Source organism: Borostomias antarcticus (assembly GCF_949987555.1).
Source record: "Borostomias antarcticus genome assembly, chromosome: 5".
NCBI classification, from domain to species: domain Eukaryota; kingdom Metazoa; phylum Chordata; class Actinopteri; order Stomiiformes; family Stomiidae; genus Borostomias; species Borostomias antarcticus.
Window position 1 is genome coordinate 7,148,701 of NC_140238.1, and position 25,708 is coordinate 7,174,408.

The following is a 25,708-nucleotide window of genomic DNA, read 5'->3' on the forward strand; positions in this document are numbered from 1 at the left end:
CGCCCCTAAACTATATTTTTAAGAAAGAAAAATTAATTAAATGTATTGTTTATGAGGTATGCGTTAATATAAATAATGCCGACCCTAGCTATATGTATATCTTATGTATACATTTAGTACAATACGTCTTACAAAAGTCACTATGTAGACAACAACAAACAAAACCTGCAAGCTGATAGGCTGAGTTATGGTGTGTTCGTTTGTGGTCGGAGGTGGCAAGTCGCAAGTGGCAAAATACCTACCTCCGACCTGTGTGCATTCGAGCTATATACCATTATATCACAGTTACCTAGTTATATCTATATACCATTATATCACAGTTACCTAGTTATATCTAGTGCATTCGAGCAACTGGGGGCTGAGAAACATATCCGAATTTGCGACGAGGAAGTGCGAGTTCATGCGGTGTTTTATTTAATCATTCCTAGCAAGACGCAATTTGCCACCTCCCAGTTATAAACGAACGCACCATTATATGGTCGCACTCTGCAGGGTCGGAGGTCGGAGGGCGATGTTTGACAGAAAATGAAACATGGAGTCCATCTTTCATGAAAAAGTAAGCTGGAGTATTTTATTTCATGACTGAACCATATGACCTCACTGAATGTGCATTCTGGTGGTATAATATTTTGCGTTTTTGAATTGTATACAGTTTCATCGAAAGGGGCAAATCAGCCTTGTTTAGCTAGCTAGCCTAGCTACCAATGTTTGCTATTTGTTGTTAGCAAGCTAGTCTTAGCTGCTATGCTAACGTTAACTTTAAGCACAGCCAACCTATTAAGCAACTATGTGGTGGTTAGCTTGCTAATGTTAGCTAAACTTCTAAACTACTCCCAACTTTGAGGTTTAATGAACCAGACCACTGTTTATTCTGGAAATGTTTAATAATAAGCCAAATCATCAAATACATGTCATGTCAGTTTGGGGACACTGATGTAACACGCTCGCGCACTTATGGTGCGTTCGTTTATAACTGGGAGGTGCAAATTGCGACTTGCTACTAGGAATGATTAAATAAAACACTGCATGAACTCGCACTTCCTCGTCGCAAATTCGGATATGTTTTTCAGCCCCCAGTTGCTCGAATGCACTAGATATAACTAGGTAACTGTGATATAATGGTATATAGATATAACTAGGTAACTGTGATATAATGGTATATAGATATAACTAGGTAACTGTGATATAATGGTATATAGATATAACTAGGTAACTGTGATATAATGGTATATAGATATTACTAGGTAACTGTGATATAATGGTATATAGATATTACTAGGTAACTGTGATATAATGGTATATAGCTCGAATGCACACAGGTCGGAGGTAGGTATTTTGCCACTTGCGACTTGCCACCTCCGACCACAAACGAATGCACCATTAGCTTCCTAGATTAGCTGGCTAGGTTAGCCTATCCGAAGTTAGAGTAAGGCTACGTGTTTTAAGCAGGTATGCTTTACTGTATTTACAGCAAGAGGGCTCTCTGTGCGCCCAGCATTGCCTAAATAATCTTTTGCAAGGCGAGTATTTCACCCCCGTGGACCTGTCGTCCATCGCTCATCAGCTGGATGAGGAGGAGCGGATGAGGATGGCTGAGGGGGGCATGGCCAGTGAGGAATACAGGACCTTCCTACAGGTATAGGGGGGAGTTGGGTTTGAGGTGTGTTATAACTGCAGTTCTTGCAGTTATGATATAACTGCAGTTCTCATGCTCATTTATGTTTGTGTGTGTCTGCAGCAACCATCTGGTAACATGGATGACAGTGGTTTCTTTTCTATACAAGTGAGTTTTGGGACCAATAGTTCCCTTTTGTCTGGACAGAGAAATGAATCATTCCCCCAGCAACTGATCATTTCTCTGATTCTGAGCCCTGTTGTGTGATGTGATACGTACAGGTTATCAGCAACGCTCTGGGAGTGTGGGGCCTGGAGCTCATCCTCTTCAATAGCCGAGAGTACCAGCGACTAATGATAAACCCCATGTAAGAATCTCATGGGTGTGATGCCAAATTACTTATGATAACATTTCACTGCTGGGCAGTGAAAGAAAAAAGTGGAGTGGAGATTATGACACATTTTCTGAAATATTGGCCTTGTGTTTCAGAAACGAAAAGGCATTTATATGCAACTACAAAGAGCACTGGTTCACAGTACGGAAACTTGGGCAACAGGTATGAGTTTACAAAATACCTTTTTTATTTGCATCAGATAACAATTTGTAATATTCTATTGAAAATTGATTCTGCTTCATGCACAGTACCAGAATATATATATACTCAAGTATCACTTTCCCTGTTTGTCATTGCAGTGGTTTAATTTGAACTCATTGCTGACTGGACCAGAGCTGATATCAGACACATATCTAGCCCTCTTTCTAGCACAGTTACAACAGGAAGGTAAATTAAAACAAAATCCTACAGATATTTTATTCTAAGCTTTTATAGGATTTTTTTAGGGTAGTAGTGATGCTAAAGAAGGCCTCCCTGCGCGCAGGATACTCTATATTTGTGATCCGGGGGAACCTGCCAGACTGTGAAGCAGAGCAGATCCTGAACATCATGCGGGTGCAGCAGCAACAACGTCCCAGGCTGATCGGAGAGGAGGAAGGACAGTCGACGAGCGGCCAAGGGTATGACTGTACAGAATGGGCACTGGGCCCGAGACATTCGAACAAGATGTAACTGCTTAGTTTTTTAAGTCTGGTGTTTCTTGCCTGGTTTGAGCAGCAGGACATTAGTGCAGGGTCCGCTGGAGACGACGGCCCCCAGCGTGGAGGAGGCGGTGGTGGACGAGGACGAGGAGGAGCTGAGGAAGGCACTGGCTCTGAGCAGACAGGACATGGAGGTGGAGGACGAAGAGGCCGACCTTCGCAGAGCCATACAACTCAGCATGCAGGGTAACATTCTAGATATGTGACACACCCATACATGGCTACATAGTATGGACACACTGCGGTATCAGCGAAAAACTCACTGTAGAAACTTTGTATTCCAAAACTGGCATGAAGTCAATGATTTAAATTTAAACGCTATATCTTTTCTTAGGGGCAGTAATGAGCAATAAGACGTCTACAGAGCCTAGTGCAGGGCATGTTGCCAAGACGACTGTCCAGGCACCAGGGAGTGCGGCAGGAGGTGCGCCAGGAGACGCTCAGAGTGAGACACTCACAGCTGAGGAGCTACGCAGGAGGAGACAGGCTTACTTTGATAGGTGTGTGTGTCTGTGTGTCTGTGTGTCTGTGTGTCTGTGTGTCTGTGTGTCTGTGTGTCTGTGTGTCTGTGTGTGTGTGTGTGTGTGTGTGTGTGTGTGTGTGTGTGTGTGTGTGTGTGTGTGTGTGTGTGTGTTAGGGATGGGTATCGGGAACCTGTATTTTTTGGGTACCGGTACATTATTGGGTCAGTACCGAAATATCAATAAGCTCATGGGCAAACGGTGCTGCTATCGGTATTTAATGCATTCGTTTCATAAATCCATGGAGCCGCGTTCGTTTCATATGTCGGTCAACGCAGCTGGCATCCGTCCCCTAATCATGACGAAGCTGCTGGTGACAGACGATGATATCGCATTGTTATTATTTGTCTCTCGAGGAAGTAGGCATAGTGGCGGACAGAGCAGCAAAATGGTACTTCACCAAATCTACCGATGGTGCTCAATGCAATTTATGTTAAATGTTAGTTGTGTCCAAAGGTTACACCAGCAACCTCATGAAATACTTACAAGTTTCACATTCTGTAAATGTGAGGCAGTGCAGCGTGTTTGACTGCTTAGTGAAGTGGCTAATGCTAACGGTAAATGTGAGGCAGTGAAGCGGCTAATGCTAACACTGATAGATGCTGATGAGCCAAACTAAAGATGCAGGTAACATTCATTATCATTATTGTAAATACGTTACTGTGTTTCCCCTATTATTGCTTTGGAGGGCCCCCATCCAACGTGACCTCCCGCCCCTCCTGAAAGACCACCCAAAAAATGCATGCCAACAATCGCAGACTTTTAGATCAATAACGTTTTGAGCAAAAGTCAATTGAGTTTAACAACATTTAACAATTAGCATTGCGATTAGCTGACATTTTCTGACTGGGAGTGAGAGATAATGAAATGAAAATATTTTTGGTTGCTGTAGCTAGCTACATAAGTAATGTAACCACAGTTTAATCTATGTCCTCTGATGTTAGTAACTGTTACAGTTAACAGTTACTGATAACTGTTGTTACTGTAGGGCAGGGGTGCCCACACCTTTTTGGCTTGTGAGCTACTTTTAAAATGACCAGCTCAACAAGATATACCACCCCCGGAACACCCAACCTTCTGTCACTTGTCACTTAATATTGTCTAGGTTTTAATTCACATCTCATTGAGGTCATATCTTATCTTAAAAAGAATCCCATTGCTGAAAATCTATAAAAAATAACCTACAACAGAAATAACAACATATGGCTACTGTTTCAAAATCAAAGAATACATTTATTAATCAAGCTACCAATTACTTCACACTGGAAGTGGAAAGTTAACTTTGTTGTATATATTCCTTGCACAATCTTAACAGGTAACAGTCAGCTAGTTGTTAGAACAGAGTGTCTTTAGCCTACTTAAATGGCTCAATCACACAGCTCAATACACTAATGACTTGCACTGAATGGATCAGCCAGTGTTGCATAATTCTGACTTTTTTCGAGTTTCTAATTTATTTTGCTAGGCTACTATCAGCAATCAGCTACACATACAAGCCTAAACAATGATGAAATCAGCCCACACATGATACTAATGCTCAGTTAAACTGCAGTACAAAAGGTCACATTTGTGATCTACAAAGTAGCAGGAGGAAAGAGTTGCTCATCTGGACGACAAGAGGTGACATGACTGCTTGCTTCCACACACGCATCTTCAACGCCTTTTCTGATGAATGGCTTGAGATCTACCAGCATAGCCTCTGCGACCTACTGGTCGATCGTGATCCACGTATTGGGGACCCTTGCTGTAGGGAGATGACCACAGCCCTTAACCCTAGTTACCCCCCCCCTTCCAGAGGGACATTATCAGACACCCTCATACTAGTTTGGCATGCAGTTGAAAAGAGAAACATCATAGGTGAGCTTGCCAATGTGTCAAAAGTACCCATAACTAGCAATGGCTGGACAAGTATCACACAGGATCACTATATTACAGCGACAGTCCACTATGTAAAATGAAGGCCAACTGAGACAGAAAGTCCCATCGACCCAAGCAGTGTATGAGCCCTAAAGTGGTAGAGTAGTATCGATAAGAGTATTGATAAGTATTGGCGTCAATAAGGAATATCGGTATCGATAGCAGTATTGATAAAATCCTAACGATACCCATCCCTAGTGTGTGTGTGTGTCTGTCTGTCCGTCCGTCCGTCTGTGGTAAACCCCCTTTAAATGTTGATTCAACCCTCTTTGTACTACCCAGGCAATCCCAACAGCAACAAGTTCAACCAACCTCTCCTCACCAGCAAGACAGTAAACCTGAAGAGGACCCACAAACCAAGCGCAGCCAGTGAGATGGAGGAAGGTCCAGCTAAAGCCTATGTTGACTACCACCTGCCTGGACTGGCAACCCCGCTGAGGGGCCGTCTTCCCCACCCCCACCCCCCTCCTCTAACCCTTACCACAGCGAACATATGGCTGGCCAGAAGGCCGACACACCTCCCCTGCCTCGTTCGCAGACAGGATGTAGAGAGGAGAATAACAACCAAGAGAAGGCAAAAAAACACTGGTCTAATCTAACTCTGAAGTGGCACAAAGTGGGATTAGGGAGGTTACAGAATTTCAGTGCAGTTATTCCAACTTCCAAGTCTGTGATGGCCTTTGCACCACAGCGCCTTCTATTTCCAATTTCTGTTTTTTGTTTTTTTATTGCTACTCTTGATTTTTCTCTGGAAGGGGTGGATAAGTCTTTATGCAGCATTCTGTGCCCAACTGTTTAATGGGGGGTGGAGGGATATATCAGTTAGGTGGATGAACAGACAGAAGGGGATGAGCTAGAACCCAGAGTCATCCACCAGCCTTGAATATGGAGGAGCTACATGGGACCACTGGTTTGGTAAAAAGTGTTATAGAGTGTAAGAGCATCCTGCCTTCTCCTTGACTAGTATTGTAAGAGATGACCATCTCCTCTGTGAGAAACTGATCGGTCTATATAAGTAAAGTAAATTCATTTTAGCTGTCAAAATATGTCTTGTAACTGGTATACAGTATGGATAGGTATGGGTTGCTCATATACTTTGACCAAAACATTAAATATTATTCAGATTAATATAGCCTAATAATCATTCAACTACTTTATTTAAAAAATTCCCACAAACCTTTTTGATTTGATTAAAGGTGCACTGTGTACAATTTAGTGGCATCAAGCAGTGATGAATACCCCACTCACTCCTCCCTTCCCAACGACGTACTGTAGGAGATAGTGGTGGGAAATTCCATCTCTTTTTAGGAAGCCGGATCCATTGTCTCATCTGCGCAAAAAGCGCCGGCTCTTTCACTTCCCCAACAGCTCTTCAGCCAAATGTAGCAATGTTTTGACCTATGATTGGTATGTGTGCACATATATCACTTAAATTATTATGTAATTATACAAAACTTTCCAGAATACATAATTTAACATGTAAAAACCAAAGTCCGGCATGGTGTTGTACCATCACCTGCATGCCCCTCTCTGGACAACCGTGGGAAGGCTGCTGGGAAATAGAGGTAGTCTATGGCGCCAGTGTGTAAAGAGACGTGCTTGGCATGTTCCCGAGAGAGAGACAATTCTGATTGAATCTGACCTGCAGAGCTACTCCAAAGGGAAAGGTCAGAACCTCTCGAACCCCTTCAATAAACGGCAGAGCTACGCTAAGTCCTATCCAGGCTGTAACTTTAACACCAGCTCGAACTTTAACACTCAAATCAGCTTTTCATTGATAAGCAGTTGGTACTTGGAAGTTCCCATGGGGATTATTGAGGTTCATCTACCACTGCCTATGCAGGAAAAGCCCACACCAAGGCCAGTCAGACCATGTATGGTAAATACTTTACATGGCAAAATGAAACAAGATGCATGTATGTACAGTTGCTGAATGGCAGTGGAGTGGACTTTTCTCTGAAACAATGAATAAATCTTGATTCTAGATGGGGGTCATACAGCCACTACTTCAACAATGTGTGAAATGTATACACCATTACTAATGCGTGATATTGTTTCCTATCAATTTAATGTTCATACACTTTATTTTCATTCACCTGAGTTTGTTGCCCCGCTCCTGAGCCAAAGTCCAAAAAATGGTGAATGGGCGACCGTGTGCCGGCGGCTCTGTGGCGCCCGCCTCGGGTTGGAGCCGGCCGGGGGCAATTCAGTGCACTCTGGGCTCTCCTCGCGCACCCCCCAGTCCCGTGTCTCTAGCCCCCCCACATGGGGATCTGGCTTTGTTCAAAGTTTTGTTTTAGCATGTGCATATGAGCAGGACATGTTTGGTATTGCTACATTTGTTAGGTCAAGAGCTTTATTCCAGTCCAAACCCTGTGTCTCTGTGACCTTCCTACGTCTGGATATGGCCGTTTCAACCCCCCCCATTGACAATGAATGGGGGAATTCTTCGCTCCTGTAAGATGCCAGTAGCTACTTCCAAAAAACCCATTCTCTAGAGCCGTTTGTCCATTCTGGACCACTAGAAAAATGTCGGTACAACATGGCGGGCTCCGTGGAAGAGGACCCGCTCCTTGTGTAGATATAAAGGGCTCATTCTAAGGTAACAACAACACAACAATTCTTATTTTCATGGGATTATACTTTATTAATTTATATTCCATTTCTGACAAGTCCGTTCCACTACATGCACTACATTCTACACATAGTGAACCTTTAATAGATGGAAAATTGATATATGTACATTGAAACAGTATATACATAGTTTTACAATCATTGTGTTAACAAAGGACTTTCCGCTGAATTATTTGGACATGCCAATTGAGTATAAAGTATAGTGTGTCCATGTCTTTCAGAAATAGAAATACAGCAATCCCATGTAGAAATTAGAGTGGTGCTCCTACAGTAGAGATTACTTCCAGGGCAATTCCATGATTTTATTCCATTTCTTCTTTTCTTCTTTCTTGAAGTAGTTTTATTTTGATTCATTAGGCTTTTTGAAATTTGAACTGCAGTTGAAATGGAACATAGGTTACAGTTATGGTGTTTTTGGTTTTATGATGTCATCATTTTCACTTCTTGACATTCTTCAATAGATAACATTACTTAACAATGTGATGTTTGTTTCACTATACATTAGTCTGCTATTTGACCATACTCTTAACTGCATCAGAACCATCTTCTTTCTAGAAATAAAGTGATATTTGCTCTTAATGAACCCTTCTGTATTTCTTGTCAGATTTGCCACAGTATGTGAGGCTTCAGGGCTGTGTATCAGAGAGTCATCAGCAACACAGGGGCCCCACAAGGGACTGTCCTGGCTCCCTTCCTGTTTACACTACACATTGGACTTCAGAGACATGTACCTGCAGAAGTCCTCAGACAACTCTGCTATTGTTGGATATGTACGAGGAGGACAGGAGGAGGAATACAGAGACCTGTGGTGTGCAAAAGACCACCTGCAGCTCAACGTGGGGAAGTCCAGAGAGATGGTGGTGGACTTCAGGAGGAAGAAGGCTCCGCTGACACCCGGTTCCATCCAGGGGGTTGATGTTAATGTGGTCCAGTCATACAAATACGTTGGCGTGCACCTTGACAACGAGCTGGAATAGGAAGGAAACACCCAGTCATTTTAAGGGACAGAGCCGACTCTACTTCCTGAGGAGGCTCAGGCTCTTTGATGTATGCAGAATAATGCTTAACATGTTCTTCCACTCTGTTGTAGCATTCTCCAGCACCTGGACTCCGCAGGCACCTACACCAGGATCCTGTTTGTGGATTTAAGTTCTGCTTTCAACACCATCCTCCCGCCCATACTGGAGGACATGCTCTCCCAGCTGCACGTGCCTGACTCCACCTGCAGGTGGATCACCAACTTCCTGTCTGACAGGAAGCAGTACCATGAAGCTGGAAAAACACATCTGACTACAGGACCATCAGCACCGGTTCCCCCCCAAGGCTGCGTCCTTTCCCCTCTTCTCTGCTCAGCTGCACCTCCAGTCACCGGTCTGTCGAGCTCCTGAAGTTTGAGAATGACACCACCCTCATCAGACTCATCTCTGAGGGTGACGAGTCCACCTACAGGTGGGAGATCGACCAGCTGCTGTCCTGGTGCAGCCAAAACAACATGGAGCTCAACGCTCTTAAGACAGTGGAGATGGTTGTAAACTTGAGGAAGATCTCAGCCCCCACCCCACCCCCCATCACTCTGAATGACATCCCAGTCAACCCTGCGATTCCTTCCACTTCCTGGGCACCATCATCTCCCGGGACCTCAAGTGGGAGCTAAACATCATCTCCCTCACCAAGAGGGCACAGCAGAGGATGTACTTCTTGAGGCAACTGAAGCAATTCAACATGCCAAAGACAATGATGGTACACTTCTACACCTCCATCATCGAGTCCATCCTCGCCCCCTTCATCACCACCTGGTACTCCACCACCACAGCCAAGGCTAGACTGTAGCACATCATCTGCTCCGCCGAGAGGGTGATCGTCTGCAACCTGCCATCCCTCCAGGCCCTGCACGCCTCCAGGGCCCTGAAACGGGCTAGAAAGACAGTGGCTGACCCCTCCCACACTGGTCACAATCTCTTTGAACCACTCCCCTCCGGCAGGAGACTGCAGTCCTCGGGACAAAGACCTCACCCCACAAAAACAGATTTTTACCCACAGCCACCAGCCTCATCAAGAAGACCCCCCTGACCCCTATGCCCCCCCCCCCCCCCTCTGACTCTGTCGCCTTTGCACTACTTGCACACGACTACCGACTGTACTGTAGATAGGCACGCACTGCACACACATATCACAACAGCACACACATTGTACAGTATATGCAAAAACATTGCACACACTATCACTGTACACATACTGTATATACACTCATCGTGCACCATTTTGTATTTCTCACTGCTCATTTGCACTGTCCCGTCTTGTCCGTGCACCCTGTCTAATGTTGTCTCCATCAGTGTTATGCACCAGTTGACCAAAGCAAATTCTTAGTATGTGTAAAAACTGCCTGGATAATAAAACTGATTCTGATCTTCTTTGCAGTTGTGTGCTGGCCAGACAGCATTATCAAGGCAATTGACTTTGTTGTATGTGTTTTGTTTATTCTGTGTACCGGTTACCTATCCAGGACACTGACATTTTGATTTCAGTGAGAACTTTAGCAAAGTAAAAGTCGAGGTTAGCTACTGTATTTGGGTACGTCATAGTTAATAGATAACTCTAAATGCACACTTGCACTTTGCCTCCCCAAATAGTGGATGGAGGTTCTGGACACCAAGGATTCAGGATACCAAGCTGATACCCCAAGCTGAACGGTAGGTCATTGAATGAGGAGAATAATACTATTTATTTGTAACTTTTATAAAATATTTGTAAGCTACATTCCTTACTAATAAAATACCTGTATTTATTTGTAAAGCTGTAACTATGTATGAATAGTGACCTAGATTCTAAAACTGATCAAGTTTTTTTCAGCTCTTATCCAGCCTTGTTTTCAATGCACCACGCAGTAGACTGATTCAACATTGTTCTGATAACTTGGAATCCAATAAATTGTATATATTCTCAGTCAAAAAATGATGTCTAATACCTAAAACATCTAATCTGTACGATTACAGACGGGACTGTAGTGAGATGACCTACAGTAGCAAAATGAAGATGGGACTCCTTCTCTTCCTGTGTTGCGTCTGCTCCCTTACCCCCATCTACCAAACTCAGATGCAAAGCCCCAACATCACAGACCTCACCTTTAAGAACATGGACTTTGCTATAACCCTCTACAAACAAATCTCCAGTTCTCACGACAATAACATATTTTTCTCCCCCCTGAGCATCTCTGCGGCTTTTGCAGCCCTCTCCCTGGCTGCAGATGGTCTCACACGAGATGAGATACTGAAAGGACTCAACCTAGCCCAACTGGAACAGGAAGACCGACCGCAACTCATTCCAGAACTTTTCCAGTACCTCAATGGGAATATCACACAAGATGGATCACTGAAACTGGACCAGGGCACGGCTCTCTTTGTTCAGTTGGGTTTTGATGTAGAGAGGGTCTTCTATGACCAGATCAAAAAGTTCTTCAATGCTGACATCAAGAGTGTGGACTTTTTAGACTCAGCGGCCAGTGTTGCCTTAATAAATGAGTACATCAAGTGCAAGACTGGCAACAAAGTAACAGAGATGATAAGCAGTGTGGATCCATCAACCCGACTCATGCTCATCAACACCATTTTCTTTCAGGGTAGGTGAAATAGAAAGCGCTTTGTGTAACACCACGCAAATACAATGCTACATACACAGTGTTACACAGACCCTTACATAAAACATGGCATTATTTTCAACAAATAAAGTACTTTTCCTGTTTAGGCTTAGATTTCTTTTGAACACGTTTCCCATATATACAGACATGCTGTATCAGACCTTGCAATGTTATGTTTGTGTTCACACTGTATACTATTACATATTCTGAATTGCCTGAATGACAGTTATGTTTTCTTCCCAATACATTTGTTTTGATATGTCATTACCTACTGTAGGTGAGTGGCAGACACATTTCAACCCTAATCACACCGGAAGTGAACGCTTCTATGTGGACAACTACAACATTGTCCAGGTATCCATGATGTTTAGAGAGGACAAGTACTACACCATGGAAGATGCTGCCCTGAAAGCCAAGGTCCTGAAGCTTCCATACCGGAACGGGGTGTCAATGCTGATCCTCCTACCCGACAAAGGTCGGGACTATACCACCATCGACGATGAAATCACCGCTGAGAGATTCCTCTATTGGATCAAAAACCTGAGACAAATGTTAGTATAGAATTTTCGGGGGGGGGTGTCCTGTAAATGGAACACTGCGACATTCTATACATTCAATAAGTGTCTCCTATTGATATGTACAATGTGAAAATGGTTGCCTTTTCTTCATAGCAAACTGGAGGTTCAACTGCCCAAGTTCAGGCTGGAGCAGTCCTATGAGGTACATAACATCCTGCAGGATCTGGGGATCATCAGTGTCTTCCGCGACTCAGCCAATCTCACTAGACTGAGCAAAGAAGTTCCCCTCAAAGTGTCAGAGGTCAGTGGTTTAGTGTCTACAGCGACGTTCACCTCAGATTCTCCTCCCATCTTCCTGTGCACTGATTCACTCTGCATAACGGGTTTAAAAGTAATGGATTGATGTAGACATCAGATAGTAGCCTACATCCATCCACTGTTTTGACACCTCTTTACGAGTAAACAAATGCTCAGGTTTGAAGGAGTAGAACCCAGTGGGTGTCAATAGAAAGGGGAATTAAAGCAGTTCAACTGATTTTTTTTATTTTTTATTCTGTTGTAGGTGCTGCACAAGGCTGTGGTCGAGGTGGATGAGAAGGGCACCACTGCAGCTGCTGCCACAACTATTGGCTTCACAGCATATTCCCTACCCCCGACCTTCATCATCAACAGACCCTTCTTCTTCTTCATCTACCATGAGGCCACCAACAGCTTGCTGTTCATGGGCAGGGTCATAGACCCCACCAAACACTAATGAGTGATTTCTATGTGGAGAGATTGCTGGTACTCGTCATCTAGCCGATACATTGTGTAAACATTTTTAATGTTGGAAATTCTATATATATAAGAAGTAACAATTGAATTACTTATCAAAAGTTAGATCACCACATTGTATACTCACTGAACCAGGTCAGCCTATCTCCAACGTTTGTGTGTGTTCCTGATTTTAAATGTTCAAATAATAAAAAAAGAACTACTATATAGATTTTTGTGCATCAAAGGTACATAACAACATTGTATACTCACTGAACAGATTACAATAGTTTGTGTGTGTCCCTTCAACTGTTTATTGGAGATACTATACAGTGAGTACGTCACACTCAAAAGACCTACTGGATGACTGCTAATAAAGTTTTTTCAAACCACGTGATGACTGTCATGGCTGCGCACTCGTGTCGTGCGTGAATGTGGTCAAATCGTACATAATAGTCCAGGCAGCAGTTTAAGGTAGGTTAAAACGTGTTGCTTGTCAAATGCATGATTCGGTTATAATGTACTTTATCTATGAATACTTAACGGCATAGGCGTGCAGGCTGCCGCTAGTTAGCTAAAGGTAGCTAACCACCGCTAATGTGGTGCTCAACTTCGTTGTAGCGAGGCACTGTATACGTTTTCCTGCTACTACACAAACGAAGTATAACCTAACAAGCTGTACATATTTCATAGGAACATGAAGACCAAAAAAGTTCAGATGAAAAACTACCGGCCGTCCTCCGGGACGAGGCCAGTCAAACGGGGGATACATGTGAGAGGCAGCTGGAAAGCAGTAGAGCTGGACCCCAGTCTGTTCTCTGAGGAGGGTATGGGGGGGCTGGTGTGTTTTGAGGAACTGACAGACTACCGTCTCGTCGACTCTGCCAATGTGGCAGGCACAGAACAAAAGGAGCAGAAGAAAAAGGCTAAGAAAAGAAAAGCTATTGAGGGAGCGGAAGAGGGTGGAGCAGGGGAGGAAGAGGCTGGTGACGGAGGAACCGCCAAACCTGAAACATCAGAAACACCAGCTAAGAAGAGGAAGAAGAAGAGGAAGAAGAAGAAGAAAGTGTCTCAAGAAGAACCCACCAAACCTGACAGCTCTGCGGGTGGGGAAGAGAGAAGGGAGGAGAAGGAACCGGACCAAACCCCTGAAGACGTTTCGGGAACGGTGACGGAGAAGACCCCTGAAGACGTTTCGGGAACGGTGACGGAGAAGACCCCTGAAGACGTTTCGGGAACGGTGACGGAGAAGACCCATGAAGACATTTCGGAGACAGTGGCAGTGAATACGGCTGGAGAGAAAGAAGCCGGGGAAGAAAGTGTGTCACGAGACGTCGGTGTTGGGAAGGGAGCCCAGCCACAACCAGTCACCACAAACGGTACTGACAAGAAGAAGAAGAAGAAGAGAAAAAAGAAGAGACAGGCAGATAAACCAACAGTCCCAGAGGCTCAGACAGACAAACAGGAGCCTCAGACAGAGCTCGAATCTCAGACGACGACAACAGAGCCAACCCCTCAAGGCAAAGTGGTTAAACTCCCCAAGAACAAAGCGAAAAACTGGACCAACGCCGGCCTCTCTGGTTCTGTGGACCAGAACTCGGATGTGGGCGCATGGAAGGATCTGTTCGTCCCTGCCCCGGTGTTAAAAGCACTAAGCAGTCTTGGGTTCGGCTCACCCACTGCCATTCAGGCCCTGGCTTTGCCCCCAGCTATCAGGGATCATATGGACATAGTGGGAGCAGCCGAGACAGGTAAGATACTTTCTCTCTTGGTGAGTGTTACCTGTAGAGATTAAGCCTTGAGGTAAACGTATCAATTCACTGCACTTGGATCACGCCTTATTTCCAGATCTTTAATTGGTGTTTGCGATACACTTTTACAGGAAGTGGCAAGACGCTGTCTTTCGGGATCCCCATGATACACGCCATTCTTGAGTGGAAGAAGGGTTCTGATGGAGCAGAGGATCAGACTGAGGCGGCACCTCAGGTGGAGAGCCTCTACCTACCGTCGGCGGAGGCGGGCGGCGAAGAGGGCGGCGCCATTCCAGACGACGGCGAAGAGACCGAAACCGGGGCAGCTCTCTCAGCAGAGGCCGGCGACGCGACCGCCGCCGTGGCGCCCGGCACTGAGGAAACCGGCGAGGCGGAGCCGGAGGGGAGCGAAGGCGCGACGGAAGAACGCGACCCGGGTGACGAAGACGAGGGAGGCGGCGACAGCGCTCAAGAGATGGAGGAAGAGGAGGAGGGGTGTGACGACGAAGGGATGGGCTGCGTGAAAGTCATCGAGGACGTGGAGTTTGACTTCGACAACGCGGCTGAAGAAGAGGAGGCGCAGGCGGCCGTTCAGAACCAGCCTCTCCTTGGCCTGGTCCTCACCCCCACCAGGGAGCTGGCCGTCCAGGTGAAGCACCACATCGACGCTGTGGCAAAGTTCACAGGTAAGGTGTCGGAGAACAATATTCCTCCAGCTGATCACATTCAGATAATGTATACTCCTTGATTTCATGAATAGCATTTCCGCAAAGCTAATTGACTGTGTGGCGTGCGCAGGTATCAGGACGGCGATCGTGGTGGGCGGGATGTCACAGCAGAAACAGGTCAGGATGCTGAAGCACAGGCCCGAGATCATCATCGCCACGCCAGGTCGCCTGTGGGAGATGATCAAAGAGAGGAACCCCCACCTGCTGAACCTCAGACAGATCAGGTACGTGGCGCCCGTACGCGACCCGCAGGATCTGTTTGAAATTTCGGAAACGAACACGGCCATTTTGAAACATTCCTGTTTTCCCTCAGGTGCCTAGTCATCGACGAAGCAGACCGCATGGTGGAGAGAGGACATTTCGCCGAGCTGGAAAGTCTCCTGGAGATGCTCAACACGGTCCAGTTCAACCCGAAGAGGCAGACGTTCGTGTTCTCCGCCACCCTCACCATGGACCGCAGCCTGCCCACGCGCATCCTGCAGAAGAAGGGGAACAAGGTGGACCAGAGGAGCAAGCTGGAGCTCCTCATGGAGAAAGTAGGGATCCGGTCCAAGCCCAAGGTCATCGACCTGACCAGGAAGGAGGCCACAGTGGAGACTCTGACGGAGACCAGGATCCACTGTGAGAAGGAGGAGAAGGACTTCTTCCTGTACTACTTCCTGCTCCAGTACCCGGGCCGCAGCATGGTGTTCGCCAACAGCATCGACTGCATCAAGAGGCTCAACTCCCTGATGGTCATCCTGGAGCTCACGCCGCTGCCGCTGCACGCCAACATGCACCAGAAGCAGCGCCTCAAGAACCTGGAGCGCTTCGCAGAGAGGGAGAGGTGAGTTATAACCGCAGCGTGCAGTCATGTGTTTGTTTTGGTCGAGGGTGTATTTAGTCATCATGCAGGCCTTGAACCATGGAGGCTGTTTGTGTAAGCAAGTCTCACACTGGGCTTGCAATTTTTTAAATGTGTTTCTTGGATATGCGCGGCATATATCAATATTTATTTATTTTCATTCCAAAACACACGGCCGCATTAATAACCGTGTATTATTTTATTGTTCGTAGTTGTATCCTCTTGACCACTGATGTCGCTGCAAGAGGACTGGATATTCCAAATGTTCAGCATGTCATTCACTACCAGGTATGTCTTACTTATTGCGATCTTCTAGTGTTTGCTGTCTTTAATCGTGGACGGTCTGATATCAGTCTTGTTCTTATTCGTTTTAAGGTTCCAAGGACATCCGAGACATATGTCCATCGTAGCGGCCGGACGGCAAGAGCCACTAAAGAGGGTCTCAGCTTGCTCCTGATTGGCCCAGATGACATGATGAACTTCAAGAAAATCTACAGGGCCCTAGGGAAGGACGAGGACCTTCCCATGTTTCCCGTCCAGAGCAAGTGCATGGCAGCCATCAAGGTGACATGAACAAACCAAATAGGCTGAATGAACTAGGCCATAATGCACTCCTGTACACACTCCTAAATGGTTTGGAGTTAGGCCTTCAAAAATCTGTCCTGATGAAGGTGGCAACACCGAAACGTTGTTTAAAAAAAGATTAAAGCAGAGAAAAAGTGTGTGCGGGAGTCTTGTATTTCTCATTTTGAAACCTTAAAGGGGATTTACTCCCAGCACCACCATTTTGTAAGAGTGTGCATGTTGTTTTTTTTCACTTGGAGTTAGGCCTTGCCTTATATACAATTTGTTTTTCTTTTTACCTAATGCAGTATGTGTGTGTCTGTTCTTGATAGGAGCGAGTCAACATGGCCAGGAAGATCGAAAAGGTTGAGTACCACAACAGCAGAGAGAAGCAGCACAACTCCTGGTTCAGACAAGCAGCCGAAGCCCTGGACGTGGACCTGGATGATGACGTGTTACGTGGTAAGACTATAAACATAACAAAACGCATTCCAATCCCTCTCAATGTTCGGAAACCCAGAATGGGAGAGAGTGAAGGTACATAATTGAGTACACCTTTTTCTTTCCAGGCGGTAGGAAGGATGAGGAGGATGATCGCCAACAGCAGAAGATGGTGAAGGGTATGAAGAGACACCTTAAGCACCTGCTCACTCAGCCCGTGTTCAAAAACGTGATGAAGACCAAGTACCCCACCCAGATGGGCAAGCTGTCACTGCCCTACATGCCTCTTGCTGGTGTGGAAACGGCTTTAACCAGTGTCTCCATACAGAGGAAGAAGCAGAAACACAAGAAAAAAATCGCAACAACAACAACAACACCTGTGACCTGTTAAGAATGAGTATGTTCAGAAAGACTGTTGGAGATTGAATTTATGTAAATGGAGGTACAGTGCAATTGTAATCTTCACATAAAATAATTTTGAGAGACCAGAGTCATGCGTTTTAAATTACCCAAGACAAAATTATTGTACTTTACAATATGCGGTTAAATACAGTTTGAACATTATTTTCTGAAATGCAACTTTGGCCCGGGGATCAGAAAAGTACGTACTGCTAGTATGACCCATGTTAAGGACTTGCCCAGGGTGGGATCCAAACCCATGAACTCCTGCTTGTGAGGCAGACACGCTAACAGTTGCAACAATAGGGACATCCCTCTTGGAGGGACTGTTAGCGCTCCTTTGAAGACCGAGTTTAACCAACTACTCGCTACCACTACCTGGGACTCATGAGGACACTTAATCACTCGATTACACTAGTACTACTAAAAGCACAGTTAATATTTATTGGCATACTAGAGTGACCCTGAGATGAGCTTCAAGTCTGTGACTGGCCTGTCAGTGAGGAGCATGGGGGTACAGAATGTCATAGTGGGATGTTTTGTAGAGGAGGTGCAGGGAGGGCTCTGAGCCCTCTGGAATGGTGTGGTGGGCCAGTTGCTGTTGGTCACCCCCCTCCATGGAAACGATGTGGATGCCAACACCTAGCGCCTCAGACAGAGCCAGCATGTCCACGTGGTCACACTCCATCGCCATGGTTTCCACTTCCTGAACAAGAGAGAATTCAAGAATGGGACAGCACGTTACCTTGCATTCTCCAATGAAGCAGAAAGACAAAGCAACGTTCTCTAGAGAACAAAAAAAAAACATTTTTTCGCTGCGGCCCCCAAAATCGCAATGCCCCACCACTAGAGAGCAGCAAAAGCCCTGTTCAGATACTGACCTGAGTACAGTACACTTTCAGATTGGGGGATTCCACAAAGTGACTGAAGAAGTCTGCGTGGTTTTGCAGGTAGGCTGAGGTGAGCAGCCGGAGGTACTGTACCAGGCTGTCAGAGGTAGTCTGCTCATTAAAGGACTGCATCAGGGGTGCTTCCCGGCCTCTAACTTCACACTGTTCCACAACATCTATGAACTACAAGATGAAATTGATCACACACTGTTCTCAATTACATGAAGATATAACATTTGAGAATTGTGTCAAAAGGAGTGTGCTCACTAGGGGCTTCCTATGTCCCGTATATTCTAGATTCTAAATTTAAGGGGTAGATGAGGTTACTCACAATACTGAGCAAATCTTTGAAAGAGCTCTCATCAAAGCCAGCAGAAACCAACTCTTTTCCACTCTGCATCAATGTATCCTTGAACCTAAAATACAAAAGGGAGGAAAACACCATCTGTTTGAGGCTCTTGGGTAAAGACACTCTTGGAATCCAAAATATTCTACAAGACCTGCTGCACATGGAAAGGTATGAAAAGTGCTGGAACATACCTTTGTATAGCCCTGTCATTTTGTAACAGAGATTCCAGATGCCCGAAGCAGAGGGCTCTGTAAAAACAATTTCCATCTCCCCGGATTTTTCTCATGAATCCAAATTGGGTGCATATCTCCTGGAAAAACAGACAAGCAGATAATCTAAAACTAGTATTGGAATTTCATTAGGCCTAAATTGTCACCAATTGACTTCAGATGCCCGTAAAGTTACCCGATATCTGGCCTCCTCGGGATGGTCAAGTAGTCTAGGGGACATTTCCTCTCTGTTTGAAACCAATGGCCGTATCTCCGCCTGAGGACGAGTCGAAACAGTGATCAACAACCGTCGTATACATGAATGAACTTAAAAAACATTCTGTAGGGTAGCCTTTAAATCAACAGAGTCGGAGGCAAAATATTACCATAGGCAAGTAATCTCCAGGAACTATTGATTCGAATGAAGTCGAATTACTCGGTCTCTGGAGTAGGATCCTACATGAGCATTAGCTAACAATAAAGAACATTGGAGGTAAAAATTGTTACAAAGTGAAACATTGCCATTGCCAGTATGGCATGCTTGGTCTCGTCTATATCAATGAACTCGGTACGCATGCAAAAACACGACATTGCGTAACAACGTAGCCGCGATCTGAATCATTCTAGTGTCTACGAGCTTGCTACTCTTTCATTTTTGTGCAACAGTAACAACACAGTAAGAACCGGATATTTAGCACCCCCACGTGCTTAGTGTTTAAAGGGACAGTGCAGTCAGTGACCAGAGAAAGCTATGAAAAGGGAAACCAGCTGAGTCCGTATAACAACCAGGCTTAAGATAAATTAAGCAAACAACAAAGCTCTCTAAAATCTGTTTATTGAAAAATCATTCGTGTTATCCTAAACACACACAGCAGTTATCCTAAACACACACAAAAATAAATAAATAAATAATTCACACCATGATGTTATTACAGTACAAAAATAGGGCCACTCACTCAACCTGGCTGTAAAGGTCAGAAAATATCACTAAAATGTTGATGGTGTGTGTGTGTGTGTGTGTGTGTGTGTGTGTGTGTGTGTGTGTGCGTGCGTGTGTCTGTGTGTATGTGGGGGTTATAAACAGTACATGCGCAGCCTAGCGTTGATCTTCAGCTGGACAGTCCACTCTTCCTGCTGATCTTACTGATGCTCTTCAGCTGTGTTTTACTACCGATGTTCCTCAGCGATCCTCTCTCCGAGGCACTTGTCATTGCAGAGCTGGAGTTCATCAGTCTTGTTGTTCTTCTTTCCATGTCCGCCATCTCTAGAATATACTCCTGACAGACCGTGAGAATTTGGGAAATGTGATAAATAATACAGACATCGAAAAAAAAAACAATATAAGACTAATTACATCTGATAACATTGTATTTGCAATGTTCTTAAGAATGCTAAAATCCATGATTACCAACCTTCACCATGTCCATCATTGTCAACAGGTCCATCTCCTCCAGTGACCCATAGCTCTTTATGTAGCACTGCTCTCCAAGGTTCCTCACAGCTATGAGCAGGCCCCCGATGTCTTCAACCTGAAAAAAAAAAAGGCATCCATGAAGTGTGTTTGTCTCCGTTTCTGTCCGTCCGTCCGTCCGTCCGTCAGCTTGCCACACACAGGTGCGTGTTGTGATGTAGCCTACTGCTCAGACCTGGTCTCTGGACAGGCCCTGGTGTGTCAGCAGGTTCATCTCCCTCTGTTTGTTCTGCTCCTTGGCTCGGTCCCACTCGCCATGCAGCTGAGACAGCTCCCTGTTCGTCATCTGCAGAGAGGATTTGAACACTCTTTATCCTGCGTGCCCTCAAAGCCGTTACCCTGCTACGTCTGTGTGATGTCTATGTCTGTATGTCTGACCAGCCTGTTGGTGTTGTGCTCCTGCCTCAGGCTCTCCAGGCTGTTCTGGCCCTCCTCCAGCTCGTCCACCAGCCGGCCCACGAGCCCCACCAGGTCCTGGTGGGTGATGGACAGGGTCTCGTAGCGACGGATGATCGGCATGACCAGAGACTCTGACCCATAACCCAGGTAATAATCTAAGCGGGATTGGATGTCACATTTATAGTACACTACATTTTAACCAGTGCCTCTGGTGACCTTGAAAGCCACGTCATGATAGAGCTGTAACGATATATTCGATTTCTATATTCATTGTATATAATGATCGTAATGGCTAGTAAAACTCCAACTTACTTTCTGGGAGAAAATCTAAGATTCTCATTAGATAGTCTTCATACATTTTGTATTCGGTCACTCTGTTCTTTAGATATTGCTGCCTGTGACAGGAGATAACAGTTTAGGACATGTATATAAATGAGCTCAATCTAGTCTAGCTGGAAGAGCTCAATCTAGTCTAGCTGGAATATATATATATATATATATATATATATAGTCAAGCTGGAAAGTATAATATATTTATATATATTTACAGTCAAGCTGGAAAGTCTGCACACCCCTTTCACCTTTTCCACGTTTTATTACGTTACAGACTTATTCTACAATAGATTGAGTTTGTTTTTGCCTCAAACATCTACACATAATAGCCAATAATGATGAAGTGAAAACAGAATTTTTGAAAATATGCAGTTTTATTTTACTGACAAAAATAGGTTATTTCGGGGTTATATATCTGTACACACCCCTAGCCTAATACTTGGTTGATGCACCTTTGGCAGCGATTACAGCTTCAAGGCATCTTGGGAAAGAAGCTACGAGCTTGGCACACTTGTTTCTGGAGACTTTAGTCCATTCCTCTTGGCATATCCTTGCAAGCTCCATTAGGTTGGCTGAGGAGCGTCGGTACACCGTCATTTTCAGTTCTTTCCATAGATGTTCAGTTGGATTCAGGTCTGGGCTCTGGGTGGACCACTCAAGGACATTCACAGACTTTCTCCGAAGGTACTCCTTTGTTCTCTTGGCTGTGTCCTTTGGGTCGTTGTCATATTGGAAGGTAAACCTTCGCCCCAGTCTAAGGTCCAGAGCGCTCTGGAGAAGGTTTTCTTCAAGGATCTCAGTGTACTTAGCTGCATTCATCTTTCCCTCAGGATTAGTCGGCCTGTTCCCGCTGCTGAAAAACATCCCCACATCATGATGCTGCCACCGCCATGCTTCACTGTAGAGATGGTGTTAGTCCGGTGATGAGCGGTGCCTGGTTTCCTCTAAACGGGATGCTTGGTATACAGGCCAAAACGTTTTACCGATTTTGGTTTTAATAGACCAGAGAATCTTGATTCTCATGGTTTGGGAGTCCTCTAGGTACCTTTTTGGCAAACTCCAAGCAGGCTGTCATTTGCCTTTTACTAAGGAGTGGCTTCCGTCTGGTCACTCGACCATGAAGGCCTGATTGTTGGAGTGCTGCCTGGATGGTTGGTCATCTGAAAGGTTCTCCCATCTCAAGGATATGCTGGAGCTCTGTCAGAGTGACCCTCAGGTTCCTGCTCACCTCCCTGGCCAAGGCCCGTCTTCCACGATTGCTCGGTTTGGCCAGGTGGCACGGTCTAGAAAGATTCTTGGTGGTACCAAACTTCTTCCATTTACGAATGGTGGTGGCCACTGTGCTGTTTGGGACCTGTAAAGCTGCAGAAATGTATCCATACCCTTCTCCAGATCTATGCCTTGACACAATCCTGTTTATGAGGTCTGCAGATAATTCCTTTGATCCTATGGCTTGGAGTTTGCTCTGACTATCAACTGTGGTACCTTATATAGGCAGGTGTTGGCAATCCCTAATAATGTCCAATCAATTGAATTTACCAAAGGTGGACTCCAATTAGGTTGTAGAAACATCTCAAGCAGTATCAGTGGAAACAAAATGCACCTCAGCTCACTTTTGGGTGTCATATCAAAGGGTGTGCACACTTGTGTTCATATGATATTTTACATTTTGATTTTAAATAAATTTGCACAAATGTTTAAAAACCTGTTTTCACTTTGTCATTATCGGCTATTTTGTCTAGAATTTTGAGACAAAAATGAACTCAATCTATTGTAGAATAAGTCTGTAATGTAGTAAAACGTGGAGAATGTGAAAGGGGTGTGCAGACTTTCCAGCTTGACTGCATATATAATGTGAACACATGAACACTCTTGTTAAGAAGTAAGGAGTCCAAAGCCCTCTCACCTGGCTTCCAGTTTCTCCAGCTGCTGTGCGAGGTCCTCTTCCTCTCTCTGCTTCAGGATGTTCTGTTTCCTGGCAGCCTGGTACTTCTTCAGGGCGCGGTGTCGCTTCACCTCGTTGTCCTCCACAAACCTCTCAAATTTCTTTGCCCTTTCTTTGGTCTTTGGTCAGAATACAAACCCCCAGGTGCAAAATATTCACACGTTACGTTTGTCACCTCACATAAGCAGGTCACAATTATCTCAGTAATATGAATCCACTCAGAATTTTAATGTCAGTGTATGTTACCCACACTGTCAGAGACATTACTGTCAACGTCAGTAACTTAGCTGTAGGCCTACTAACTGTTATAAGCCTGTTATAAATGGACAGTGGTATAGAGTGACTTACCGCCCGCTGTTTCTGCTCTAGCTCGGCCTGCCTCTGTGCCACAGTCTGCATGCGCCCTTTAAATTCCTGTCGTTTCAGTGCCAGCTGTCTGTCCACCTCGTCCATCGCCACCTGCTTCTTCAGGACCAGTGTTCTCTGTAAAGTGTTCACTCCTGTCTCCAGGAGCCTGCTAGATGTCTGGGTAGAATATGACCATTAGAGGTTGGTGTTAAGTTAACTTCTACAACTTTTATTTACAATAGGACCCTATAATAAAGTGCACCACCAGTGACCAGAGGTTATGATTATACATAATAATGCATTATTATGAATAATCATATTCTTTCACAAATGTAAGAATGGTATCTTCATTTTGAACTTGCTGATTGTACAGTAGACCTAAATCTTACCTCTGTTATAATTGGTATGTGATTGACAATTTCATCTTCTTCTCTATGATGTTGAAGAAGTGTTGATGATAATGAATTAATAACAATAACATTTACAACATGTTGATCATTCGTCATTGTTTTTTAAATTACCACCAGCACTGTCCATAATACAAATGGAAATTCGATCAATACAATATTAAAAGTTTATTAACTTTTATTTTGCAAACACCTAGGCTATCTTAAACAGGATTACGTGATTATGTCAACATACCTTGCATCTTCAAATTGCGTTACAAAAATGTTTCTCATTCTACTCTCCACTTTGAGCTTTAGACGAGGATCGTCTTTATGTAAGAAATTAACAGAGCCAGGCTCCATGTTGGCTGTCGGTGCAACTTTTATTTTTCAAGTATCCTTGAGAAGAGAAAAAAAAACTGCTCTGCAAGTTCCAAAAAAAAAGCTGTTGTATCTTTGTAAGAATTGTTCCTTGCACACGAACAAGAGAGCTACGGGTCTTTCCGGGTAGGGTGTTTTCCTGAACTTGTGTTGATGTTGCCGGGGAACCGGAGGGGGGATGACAGGGAATGCGCGGGGATCGTTTCTCCGTTGCTATAGCAACTGCCCGGGAGGCGTTCTATTTCATTCAGAGAAAACAAGTGCAAGGTACTTTGGACCACTAACTCGTTAGGACTGATCTACAGAAAGGTTTATTAAAAAGCAAGTGCAGCATGTTATTTTCCATTTTAACTTTTACATTCGATTTATAATTTATATTCGTTGTCATGCATTGTTCTGATTCATCTGGTGCCACTATAGAACTAATAATAGCAAGGGCCCATTCATACCATCTGCACCCCGCAAAAATTCTGACAGTCTCCCACAGTGTCTGTCTGTGTGTGGCCTCTACCACTGATGCTGTGGGGCTCTGAGATCATACTTTTAGAGACATTACCCTTTAAGTCAGGAGATATGTTGAAGGACCTGTTCTGGTCACAGGGAGCCGGTCAGTAATTACCTGTTGCAGTAGAAACAGGATTTTCTCACTGAAATGTCCTGCGTGAACATAACTCTAGAAAAACTACAGACCTTCTGTTTTTAGACATACGTAAGTCATAGTATGATATGAGATTCTAAATATTATTGAGAAGGCATTGATTTACAGAAAACAGGAAGTCCTCAATCTTGGACCAGTTATTATCAGAGATGATCATCTGGAGGAGTGCTTTGGGATGCTCTGGAGCAGATCAAAGGAACACAGGTCAGTGGTGGGATAGTTACTCTAAACCCAAAACCTTTAGCTAGACCTTTAGCTAAGTTCAGCTTTGATGCTCGATTAAGCTACTACATTTATAAAATCCACAAAATCTAATCCACATATCTATGATGACTGTATGTAACCTTTGAACTTCCAGAATTTCTGTCTCAAGGTCTTGCATGCCCTTAATGGAAACTCTTTTCGGAGTGATTACCATTTGTATGATGAGGGGCTAGTGTAATCTGGGACGGTGAGTCATACTATGCTGAGGGTGATTTGTAACGCTGCTGTCAGGGCTCAGGCCATAGAAGCCTTTGGTGCTGCAGACTCAAGTGGAACCAAACAAAGTTGAACATGCCCTTAAAAGGCATCCCCACTGCTGGCTCTGCCTGATCCATTTAGTCTGGGTGCACAGCTCGCTGTTCTCTCTCCCATCAACACCACAGTGCCTGGTCCTCAGGTTACTCTGCAGACCGCCTGTGACTGTAGGTATACAACATGGGCTACTAATTCACCATTGTGTTCAGTTTTGCATGCCATTAATCAAGAACCAGAAGTTGATGGTAATTGGTTATTGTGTTATTTTCCTTTCCTGTTCTGTCTCTGTTGATGGCAGCTTTTTTTCTCTTTGCATTGTAACTTCGGGGCCAGTTGAATCACTGAGCTATGCCAGCAGAGAGCTGTGGGGTCACTGGGATGGTGTCAACATGGTGACCACCAGTGG

General features: G+C 44.7%; 5 protein-coding genes across 6 annotated transcripts; 3 read left to right on the top strand and 2 right to left on the bottom strand.

The window, feature by feature from the left end:
• Positions 1-511: 511 nt before the first annotated feature.
• Positions 512-8,350, top strand: atxn3 (ataxin 3). 2 transcript variants are annotated; one of them, XM_084438745.1, is made up of 10 exons: positions 512-556; positions 1,472-1,636; positions 1,739-1,783; positions 1,897-1,982; positions 2,105-2,171; positions 2,309-2,396; positions 2,494-2,629; positions 2,727-2,896; positions 3,045-3,210; positions 5,431-5,566. In XM_084438745.1, the coding sequence occupies exons 1-10, from the start codon at positions 533-535 to the stop codon at positions 5,519-5,521; spliced, it is 1,038 nt and encodes a 345-aa protein (XP_084294871.1). In that variant the 5' UTR covers positions 512-532; the 3' UTR covers positions 5,522-5,566. The 2 variants fall into 2 exon arrangements, with proteins under 2 accessions (XP_084294871.1, XP_084294870.1); XM_084438744.1 differs by lacking the exon at positions 3,045-3,210 and having other exon boundaries at positions 5,431-8,350.
• A 2,059-nt stretch (positions 8,351-10,409) lies between these two features.
• serpina10b (serpin peptidase inhibitor, clade A (alpha-1 antiproteinase, antitrypsin), member 10b) lies at positions 10,410-13,082 on the top strand. Its single transcript, XM_084438046.1, has 5 exons — positions 10,410-10,472; positions 10,776-11,398; positions 11,694-11,967; positions 12,088-12,235; positions 12,497-13,082. The coding sequence occupies exons 2-5, from the start codon at positions 10,792-10,794 to the stop codon at positions 12,686-12,688; spliced, it is 1,221 nt and encodes a 406-aa protein (XP_084294172.1). The 5' UTR covers positions 10,410-10,472; positions 10,776-10,791; the 3' UTR covers positions 12,689-13,082.
• A 19-nt stretch (positions 13,083-13,101) lies between these two features.
• ddx24 (DEAD (Asp-Glu-Ala-Asp) box helicase 24) lies at positions 13,102-17,437 on the top strand. Its single transcript, XM_084438047.1, has 9 exons — positions 13,102-13,161; positions 13,381-14,438; positions 14,570-15,124; positions 15,237-15,390; positions 15,480-15,992; positions 16,223-16,298; positions 16,386-16,574; positions 16,907-17,036; positions 17,144-17,437. Exons 2-9 carry the CDS (start codon positions 13,385-13,387, stop codon positions 17,404-17,406), a joined length of 2,934 nt encoding a protein of 977 aa, XP_084294173.1. The 5' UTR covers positions 13,102-13,161; positions 13,381-13,384; the 3' UTR covers positions 17,407-17,437.
• A 457-nt stretch (positions 17,438-17,894) lies between these two features.
• On the bottom strand, positions 17,895-19,503 carry LOC311308946 (ubiquitin thioesterase OTUB2-like). Its single transcript, XM_084438048.1, has 6 exons — positions 19,249-19,503; positions 19,059-19,139; positions 18,845-18,963; positions 18,636-18,720; positions 18,296-18,487; positions 17,895-18,120 (listed from the first exon to the last, which is right to left on the bottom strand). Exons 1-6 carry the CDS (start codon positions 19,249-19,251, stop codon positions 17,911-17,913), a joined length of 690 nt encoding a protein of 229 aa, XP_084294174.1. The 5' UTR covers positions 19,252-19,503; the 3' UTR covers positions 17,895-17,910.
• A 468-nt stretch (positions 19,504-19,971) lies between these two features.
• Positions 19,972-24,107, bottom strand: ccdc197 (coiled-coil domain containing 197; the record flags this gene model as incomplete). The annotated part of the gene is made up of 9 exons (XM_084438414.1): positions 19,972-20,139; positions 20,275-20,391; positions 20,509-20,619; positions 20,712-20,887; positions 21,045-21,127; positions 22,972-23,129; positions 23,359-23,535; positions 23,748-23,790; positions 23,983-24,107. The coding sequence occupies 9 exons, from the start codon at positions 24,105-24,107 to the stop codon at positions 19,972-19,974; spliced, it is 1,158 nt and encodes a 385-aa protein (XP_084294540.1).
• Positions 24,108-25,708: the final 1,601 nt, after the last annotated feature.